General features: G+C 33.8%; 1 protein-coding gene across 1 annotated transcript; it reads left to right on the top strand.

The window, feature by feature from the left end:
* The first annotated feature begins 1,885 nt into the window (after positions 1 to 1,885).
* LOC141365427 (uncharacterized) lies at positions 1,886 to 7,068 on the top strand. Its single transcript, XM_073870043.1, is given in 2 exon segments — positions 1,886 to 1,890; positions 2,010 to 7,068. Coding segments are annotated over 2 exon segments (5,064 nt in total).
* Positions 7,069 to 10,792: the final 3,724 nt, after the last annotated feature.

The raw sequence follows: 10,792 nt of genomic DNA, 5'->3' as shown, positions 1-10,792 counted from the left end.
AATGGCAATGCATAGTGTAAATACTGTGTTTTCATGGGAAACAAAAGATTTAGATAATGTTTTAACTATTGGTGATAACTTGTATAGTTATTTGCATCAAAACAACTGTATTAGTGATCCGAAACCACAGAAGTGGTTGTGTGTTCCAGATCTCCCTTGTGAATGTGTGTTTAATGAGAAAAGGTTCAAATTTGAATATGGCAAATGTGTTTCTGGATTTGTAGATATGAATGATGGAGAATTGATAACAGCTGGTGTGTGTGTTCCTTTAGTCCATGGTCTGCAGACAATGTTTGAACAATATGAAACATGCTTCTTAACATTAAATGGAAATACCTGTGCCATTATTAAGCAAAATGGACTGTTTGCTGTGATTGATTCCCATGCACGTAGTAGAACTGGAATTCCTGATAGTGATGGGTTGAGTGTGATTGTATATTACAATTCATTGAGCTGTGTTTTGAAGCATATTGAGAACTTTGCTGCATGTGTTGGTGGTAAAATGAAAGAATTTGAAATAAGTGGTCTTCGTGTAGTTCCAGAAAAAAGTAGTAAAGTATCTGTGAGGCAATCAGAGAACAAAAATTATGATGATAGTAAAAAAAATGGGTAGAAAAAAGAGATCTTATTGCTCAGAAAGTTTGGAAGATGAGAGAGAAAGTAAAGTTGTAACGACAAAGAAAGAGCACTTTATGGAAAGTACTAATACAAAAACAATTTCTGACTGTGATTTGAATTCTGATGTAATTTGTGTAGAAAGTAGAATTGACAAAACGTTTCAGTTTAATCCACTTTGTCATGAAGTGAAACAAAAATTAAGCAGTTTACTACATGAAAAATGTCATGATGAAAATGTGATTTTCCAAGCAGACACTGGACCCTTGGGATGTCCGTGTAAAACAGTGAGTATTATTGGAGACGGAAGCTGTTACTTCCGTGCAATTTCGCAAGCTGTGTGCGGTACACAAAATGCTCATAAAGCAGTTCGACTTGCAGTTGTGAAAGACATGGAATTGCATAGTACAGATTACAAGAATTTGTTGAGATGTGAGTACACATCTATGGAAGATTATTTGTCCACTTCAAAAATGAAGTATGTAGGATCATGGGCTACTGAAGTGGAAATTCAAGCAACTGCTAATTATTTGGGGGTAGATATCTATACATATCACAATGAGAAGTGGTTAAAGTATAGTTGTGGACATAATAAACTGTGTGAACAAGGCATTTATTTGCAAAACTCTAATGATCATTATGAGGTTGTGATTTGTGTCAGAACAGTAAACACAATGAAGGAAATTATGTGTGTACAAAGCAAAGTGTAAAGTTACAAAGTTATGTTAAAAATGAGAAGCTAGATTCAGATGCTAAAACTGATGGTAGTGGTAGAAAGAAATTAGTCGGTAAAAAAAGGAGATCTCAATGCTTAGAAAGTTTGAAAGACAAGAGAGAATGTAAAGTTGTAAAGATACAGAAAGATGACTTTGTGGAAAGTACAAATAATACAAAAACAATTTCTGACTGTGATTTTAACTCTAATTTAATTTGTGTTGAAAGGAGTATTGAGAGAACTTTTAATTTTAATCCACTTTGTCATGAGGTGAAACAAAAATTATGCAGTCTACTACATGAAGAATGTCATGTTGAAAATGTGGTTTTCCAAGCAGATACTGGACCATTGGGATGTCCGTGTAAAACAGTGAGTGTTATTGGTGATGCTAATGTTTTTTTCCGGGCAGTGTTGCAAGCTGTGTGTGGTAAACAAAAAGCTCATAGAGCTATTCGACTTGCAGTTGTGAAAGACATGGAATTGCATAGTACAGATTACAAGAATATGTTGAGATGTGAGTATACATCCATGGAAGATTATTTGTCCACTTCAAGAATGAAGTACGTAGGATCATGCGCTACTGAAGTGGAAATTCAAGCAACTGCTAATTATTTGGGGGTAGATATCTATACATATCACAATGATGAGTGGTTAAAGTATAGTTGTGTGCTATAACAAGCAACAAGTGTATAACAGAGCAGTTTTTGCATGTGTGTGGAAATGAATGTCCTGTTCCATGTGGATTGAAAACATCAAGTAAAGGACAGCTATGGATATGTTTTACTTGTCATTATAAAATAAATAAAAGTCAAATGCCAGCAGAAAGTGCTGTAAACAATTTGGTATTGCAACCCATACCCGAAGAATTGCGTTGTCTCAATAGTCTAGAACAACATTTGATTTCATTACATATTCCATTTATGAAAATGTTAGCATTACCAAAAGGCGGTCAAAATGGGGTTCATGGCCCTATTACTTGTGTCCCAGCTAATGTTAAAAACACAACAAATGTTTTGCCTAGAACAGAAGGTGAAGCATCTTTAGTATGTGTGAAATTAAAACACAAGTTGACATATAAAGGTCATTATAAGTATCAATATGTTGATACTAGTAATATTAAACAAGCATTGTGTTACTTAAAACAATGTAACAAGTATTATTCTGATATTGAATTTAATCAGGATTGGATAAATGAGTTTAGTAAGCAAGATAATGTAGATGATGAAAGAACTGCAGAAAGTGAAGTAGAAAATGAAAATGTTGAAGAGGAGTTACATGATAGACAACAACACTGTGTGTTTATGGACACATGTTTACAGCCAGTTGATATTGGGCAAGAAGTTCTGGACCAATATTCGGATAGTATTTTGAGTGTCACCCCATCTGAAGGGAATTATCCAGTTAAAATGCTTGCAGATGAAACAAATGAGGCTAAATGTTTTCCCAATGGTTCTTCAACTTATTGTAACAGTCGTGTCCAAAGGTTAACACTGTCACGATATTTTAACAATAGGATTAATCATGCAGATGGAAGATTTGCACAGAACGTTGAATATATATTTTATGCCCAGTATTTATCAGAAATAGAACAAGTAAAGTCTACTGTATCTATAGCATTGAGAAAAGGGAAAGGATTTAATAAGTCTATTCGAAGTGAAATGTTTAAAGACACAGACTCTTTAAGACAAGTACTAAATTATGATGAAGGATATAGGTTTTTGAAACCAATCCGTGGAACTCCATCTTTTTGGCAAGGTGTGCAAAAAGATTTGTTTGCAATGGTGAGACAGTTAGGTATTCCTACTTGGTTTTGTTCATTTTCCTCTGCTGACCTGATATGGACATCTCTGATGTCAAGCATTTTAAAGCAACAAGGAAGACATGAAACTATAGAACAACTGGAATGGGCTGATAAATGTGAGCTTTTGCGTCGAAATCCTGTTACTGCAGCTCGCATGTTTGATTTTAGGTGGCATTGTTTTTTAAGAGAAGTTCTTTTGTCTCCTGTTCAACCCATAGGAGAAATTGTAGATTATTTTTACAGGGTTGAATTTCAGCAACACGGTTCTCCTCATGTTCATTGTTTGTTTTGGATTAAAAATGCCCCACAGATAGATACAAATTCTGATGAAGAAGTTGTTGAGTTTGTTGATAAATATGTAACATGTGAGGTTTCTAGTGAAAATGAGGAATTACATAATATTGTTACATCAGTACAGCTTCACAGTAAACACCATTCAAAAACATGTAAAAAGAAAAATACAGTTTGTCGTTTTAACTTTCCTAAACCACCAACAAGCAGAACTTTTATTTGTCGAAGGAAAGTTGAAGATGAGTCTGAGAAAGAAAGAGGTGGTAAAAGTACCTGCGACGATAACCAAATGAAGGCAGATTATGCTCAAAATATAACGTCAGCAGTTAAAACAGCTGTTTTAGAAGAGAAGTTCCAATCTGTAGAAAGTTTGTTTGAAAGTGTAGGAATAAATCAGGAATTATTTGAGATGGCATATAGGTGTGTAAATAATACCACACATATTGTGTTGAAACGACAATTAAATGAAGTGTGGGTTAATCAGTATAATAAATTTGCACTTTTGTGCTGGAATGCCAATATGGATATTCAGTATGTAACTGATGCTTATGCATGTATTGTTTATATAATTTCCTACATTTCAAAATCTGAAAGGGAAATGGGTTTATTATTAGCTAATGCTCAACGGGAAGCTAATACCCAGGGTAATGTCGATGCCAAACAAGCTTTGAAAAAATTAGGTGGGGTGTTTTTGCATAACCGCGAGGTTAGTGCACAAGAGGCAGTGTATAGGTTGACAAATATGCATTAAAAGGAGTGCTCCAGAAATGTTCAGTTTATTCCCACAGGTGATGATTCAGTTCGTATGAGTTTACCATTGCAAGTTATACAGAACAAGTTGCAGTCGCAAACTTTAAATAGTGAGGAGATGTGGATGACAAGTTTGGTTGATCGTTACAAGAATAGACCACGTCAGAGTGTTTTTGACAATATGTGCTTAGCCACATTTGCGTCTGAGTATCGTATTACATCTAAAGGTCAGTCTGCCAAGGAAATTACATTAGATAATAATCTTGGTTTTATTGTTAAAAGAACACGTACTCAGCCTGCAGTTGTTCGTTATGCACGATTTTCAGTGACTAAGAGTCCTGAAAAGTTTTACCAAAGTATACTACAATTGTTTTTTCCTTATCGTGCAGATACGGAACTAAAACCAGAGGGATATACTTCTTATGAACACGTTTATAAAGAAGGTGACATTTGTTTAGGTAATGGATTTGTAGAATTGGTTCAAAATGTAGTCAACAGAAACAGAGCATTATTTGAAAAGGATGCAGACGTGTTGGATACTGCACAAAATACTGTTAATACTGAGGGGATATTAGAAAGTGCATGGTGTTCACTTTGTCCTGAGCAGCAAGTTGATAATTTAGAATGTAAACAGGTTAGACGTGATATTGTCCAAGAAGAAGAAGAAGATAATGAAAGTATTCCAGATTTGACAGATAAAAACGAGCCAGTTACACAAGTTACACAGTTACACAAAAAAGAAAATAGTTTGAGTCGTGTTGATGGGTTAAGCATAATTCGTTCCTTAAACAAAACCCAGATGGCTGTTTTTAATAAAATCAGGCAGTGGTGTTTGGGTAAAATTAGAGGAGAAAACACAAAACCATTTCATTTGTTTATTACTGGTGGTGCAGGAACAGGCAAAAGTCATTTAATTAAAGCCATAAAATATGAGTCTTCAAGACTATTGTCTCAAATTTCTTTAAATCCAGACGACATTTGTGTTGCTTTAACTGCACCAACAGGCATTGCAGCATACAATTTAAAGGCTGCAACAATTCACAACACATTTAGCATTGGCACAAATGTAAAGTTACCATACACACCATTGGGTGAGGACAAACTAAATTCGCTGAGAGCAAAATTCCATGGTCTTCAAATACTAATCATAGATGAAGTATCTATGGTTGATCATAAATTATTGGCATATATACATGGAAGATTACGTAAAATTAAACAGAGTGGAGATTTGTCTACTTTTGGTAATGTGAGTGTAATTCCTGTCGGGGACTTTTTTCAACTGCCTCCTGTAAAAGGAAAACCATTGTATGTGGATGTACCTGAAATGAGTTTATGGAGTTGTTTTAGTGTTGTTGAATTAACACAGGTTGTTAGACAAAAGGACTGTACATTTGCTGAAATGTTAAACAGGTTAAGGCAAAGAAGCAAAACAACAGCACTAAGCAAAGATGATTTAACCATGTTATCAAGCTGTGACAAGGTTGAGGAAGATAATGCATCTTTGCACATTTTTGCTACAAATGATCAAGTTCATATGCACAACTTGAAGCAGGTGATAAAAACATGCCCAGAAACTGAAACAATAGAGGCAGAGGATTATGCACGGAGTAAAAAAACAGGCAAAATAGAATTAATAGCCGGTCATCATGTAAAGGTTCATAACACATGTTTGCCAGAAAAGTTACTTTTAGGCATAGATGCATGTGTTATGTTAATGAAAAATATAGATGTTGATGATGGATTAGTTAATGGTGTTTGTGGTGTAGTTACTCATATCATACGTTCATCTAAAGATAAGTTACCTGAAACTGTATACATTCAGTTTGATGATAGTCATGTGGGATTGAAAAGACAAAAACAATGTTCATTTGAGGCAGCAAAGGTGTTACATTCTACACCTATATATGTAGAAGAGGAAAACGTTTGTACGAAAGGTGGTTTTCGTCGACAGTTTCCTTTAAAACTAGCTTGGGCATGCACAGTACATAAAGTTCAGGGTTTAACGGTTGATACTTCTGTTGTTAGTTTAAAAAAAGTTTTTGCACCTGGTCAGGCTTATGTAGCTTTGAGGCGGGTAAGGAGTTTGTCAGGTTTAATCATTAATGACTTTAGTGAAAAGGCCATTTTCTGTAATGATAAGATTTCTGAAGCTCTTCAAGAAATGCCATCTTTTATGGCACATGATAAATCATTGGTGACAGCACAATATAGTTTCTTTTCTGTGTTTATACTGAATGTACAGAGTTTGCATTGCCATAAAGAGGATTTAAATGTGTCTATTCAACAGTTACAACCAACATGTATTGCTGTAACTGAAACATGGCTGCCAGAACACTATCTGCCTGAGAGTGAACATTTAGAAAATTACAACTTTGTGGGTATTCCTCGTTGTGTTGCATACACAAGTAAAGGTCCTCCTTTCAATGATTTGAAACTACAACAACACGGTGGAGTTGGAGTTTATACAACATGTGGAGTGTCAAATACTATTATAACAATTCCAAATCTTAATTTAGAATGCCTGTTGACACACTTTCCTGAAAATGATATTTTACTTGGTGTTATTTATAGACCACAAACATACCCCTTGTGTAGTTTTAAAGAAAATATGGGCAAGTTAATTGATCAGCTGCCTTCAATTTCAAATAACATTGTACTTGTGGGAGACTTTAATAATGATGCATTAAAGTCTAATTCTTTGTGCTCTTTTATGGCAGATAGGGGTTTTATTCAACATGTTAAGGAACCAACAACAGAAAAAGGAACATTAATTGACCATGTGTACATAAAGCGTATGACAAATTACTCAGTACACACAGATGTTGTGCCAGTGTACTTTAGCACACATGAGGGAATTTTGCGCTCATTTAAACTTGAAATATTTGACTTGACATGAAAGGTGTACCATTTGATGTAGTATATACTTATTTGGTGATATAGACAAGGACCATTGGTTTAGGCATGCTATGTGTGTTAAATTTACATAACAATCATGTGCGTTCTGCTTGGAGTTTCTAAAATCATTAGGATTAAAATAGTTTTCTACAAAAATACTCTACTTGTAAAATCACATTAGCTTTTTAAACATACACAGTTCTGGTTACTTGGTGAAGGAGACAAGGACCATGAGAAAACATATCAGTGTTATCTTGAGGGATCCTTGTTAAGCCAGTACCAGATTTATACAATCATGCTTCTCTGTTTAAGCATGCTATGTGTATTAAATGTACATTTACAAAACAATCATGTGCGTTCTGCTTCGGGTTTATAAAATCATTAGGATTTAAAATAGTTTCCTTCAAAAATACTCTACATGTAAAATCACATTAGTTTTTTTACATACAAAATTCTGGTTACTTGGTGATGGAGACAAGGACCATGAGAAAACATACCAGTGTTATCTTGAAGGATCCTTGTTAAGCCAGTACCAGATATATGCAATCATGCTTGTCTGTTTAAGCATGTTATCTGTATTCAATTTACAAAACAATCATGTGCGTTCTGCTTCGGGTTTATAAAATCATTAGAATTTAAAAAAGTTTCCTACAAAAATACTCTACTTGTAAAATCACATTAGCTTTTTAAACATACACAGTTCTGGTTACTTGGTGAAGGAGACAAGGACCATGAGAAAACATATCAGTGTTATCTTGAAGGATCCTTGTTAAGCCAGTACCAGATTTATAAAATCATGCTTCTCTGTATTAAATTTACATTTACAAAACAATGATGTGCGTTCTCCTTTGGGTTTATAAAATCATTAGGATTTAAAATAGTTTCCTTCAAAAATACTCTACATGTAAAATCACATTAGTTTTTTTACATACAAAATTCTGGTTACTTGGTGATGGAGACAAGGACCATGAGAAAACATACCAGTGTTATCTTGAAGGATCCTTGTTAAGCCAGTACCAGATATATGCAATTATGCTTGTCTGTTTAAGCATGTTATCTGTATTCAATTTACAAAACAATCATGTGCGTTCTGCTTCGGGTTTATAAAATCATTAGAATTTAAAAAAGTTTCCTACAAAAATACTCTACTTGTAAAATCACATTAGCTTTTGAAACATACACAGTTCTGGTTGCTTGGTGATGGAGACAAGGACCATGAGAAAACATATGTGTTATCTTGAAGGATCCTTGTTAAGCCAGTACCAGATTAAAATGTTATTACATTTACATTAACAAAATAATTATGTACATTCTGCTTCAGGTTTAAAAAAAACATTAGAATTTAAAATAGTTTCATACAAAAGGTTTCTTTTTTCTTGTTTTCCAACAGCATGATCTTGGCATAGTAACAATTTTGCTTATTTTTGCAATGTGTTCTGCTATATACCCAATACTGGATTTTGTAGAGTAACATAATAACTGAACAGTTATTGTGTTTACTCTACATATCTTAATAAAACATGCTGTTGCTAATACAATTTTTTGCTTTCCCTATAATATAAATGATATCAAAAAGCAAAAATACACTGGTAATGGTACTCCAGGTCAACCACCTGGATGGGGTTCAAGTCCCTGCAGTGTACCTGCTTGTTATTATTTACAAAAAACCAAATTATGTTATTGTAAACATTACACAAAAGTTAATAAAACACAGTATAAGTTTAAGTGTAAAAATGTAGGTACTAGGTAATAAAGGTTTATGTTATCAAAGAAAATAACATGCCTAATGTTGTGGAACAGAATATTTGACTTTATTCCTGTAATTCATTTTGTATTTTCTAAGGATGAAGTTCATACAAATTGCAAACTGTTGGAATCCCATCTTTTATGGCACATGATGAATCATTGGTGACAGCACAGATAGTTTCTTTTCTGTGTTTATACTGAATGTACAGAGTTTGCATTGCCATAAAGAGGATTTAAATGTGTCTATTTAACAGTTACAACCAACATGTATTGCTGTAAGTGGACATGGCTGCCAGAACACTATCTGCCTGAACGTGTTCATTTAGAAAATTACAACTCTGTGGGTATTCCTCGTTGTGTTGCATACACAAGTAAAGTTCCTCCTTTCAATGATTTGAAACTACAACAACACGGTGGAGTTAGAGTTTATACAACATGTGGAGTGCCAAATACTATTATAACAATTCCAAATCTTAATTAGAATGCCTGTTGACACACTTTCCTGAAAATGATATTTTACTTGGTGTTATTTATAGACCACAAACATATACCCCTTGTGTAGTTTTAAAGAAAATATGGGCAAGTTAATTGATCAGCTGCCTTCAATTTCAAATAACATTGTACTTGTGAGAGACTTTAATAATGATGCATTAAAGTCTAATTCTATGTGCTCTTTTATGGCAGATAGGGGTTTTATTCAACATGTTAAGGAACCAACAACAGAAAAAGGAACATTAATTGACCATGTGTACATAAAGCGTATGACAAATAACTCAGTACACACAGATGTTGTGCCAGTGTACTTTAGCACACATGAGGGAATTTTGTGCTCATTTAAACTTGAAATATTTGACTTGACATGAAAGGTGTACCATTTTGATGTAGTATATACTTATTTGGTGATATAGACAAGGACCATTGGAAAACATATACCTTTTATCTTGTAGGATTCCTGTAAGCCAGTACCAGATTTTTACAATGTCATCTGTTTAAACACTGTAAATGTACTTAATAAAAATTTGTAGCTCAGTAATTATGTAAATTCTTCTACGTGTAAAATCACATTTTTTTATTTACACTGTTTTGGTTACTTGTTGAAGAAACAAGAACCATGAGAAAACATATCAGTGTTATCTTGAAGGATCCTTGTTAAGCCAGTACCAGACTAAAAATGTATTTCATTTACATTAACAAAATAATAATGTACATTCTGCTTCAGGTTTATAAAACTATTAGGATTTAAAATAATTTCATAAAAAAAGGTTTCTTTTTTCTTGTATTGCAACAGCATGATCTTGGCATAGTAAACACATATGTAACAATTTTGCTTATTTTTGCAATGTGTTCTGCTATATAACCAAATATTGGATTTTGTAGAGTACATAATAACAGAAAAGCTTTTGTGAGTACTGCATACCTTAATAAAACATGCTGTTGCTAATACAACTTTTTGCTTTCCCTATAATATAAATGATAACAAAAAGCAAAAATGCACTGGTAATGGTACTCCAGGTCAACCACCTGGATGGGGTTCAAGTCCCTGCAGTGTACTTGCTTGTTATTATTTACGATAATACTAAAATATGTTATTGTAGACTTCACAAAAAATTCAATAAAACACCATATAATGTTAAGTGTAAAACTGTAGTTTATTTCATCAAAGAAAATAACCTACCTAGTGTTGTGAGACAGAACATTTGACTGTATTCTTGTGAGACAGAACATTTGACTGTATTCATGTCATTCATTTTGTATTTTCTAAGGATGAAGTTGATACAAATTGTCCTTTTGGCGACAATGTGTTTAATGTGTAGATCCAGTAGAGCTCACGCTGTAAAAGCAATTTATTAATGTCACCGCCGCGACGTGGATATTTCACTAGTTCAATACCAATGTACTGCAGAGTGGAAATAGAGTGTCTCAAATCAGCAAAGTGCTGTGCAACCGGACTTTTTGGATCGCGATGTCTAATGGCACAT

Source organism: Misgurnus anguillicaudatus, chromosome 7, assembly GCF_027580225.2.
Source record: "Misgurnus anguillicaudatus chromosome 7, ASM2758022v2, whole genome shotgun sequence".
Taxonomy (NCBI): Eukaryota; Metazoa; Chordata; class Actinopteri; order Cypriniformes; family Cobitidae; genus Misgurnus; species Misgurnus anguillicaudatus.
The sequence above is the reverse complement of the archived record's forward strand: the minus strand, read 5'-3'. Positions and strand labels throughout refer to the sequence as shown.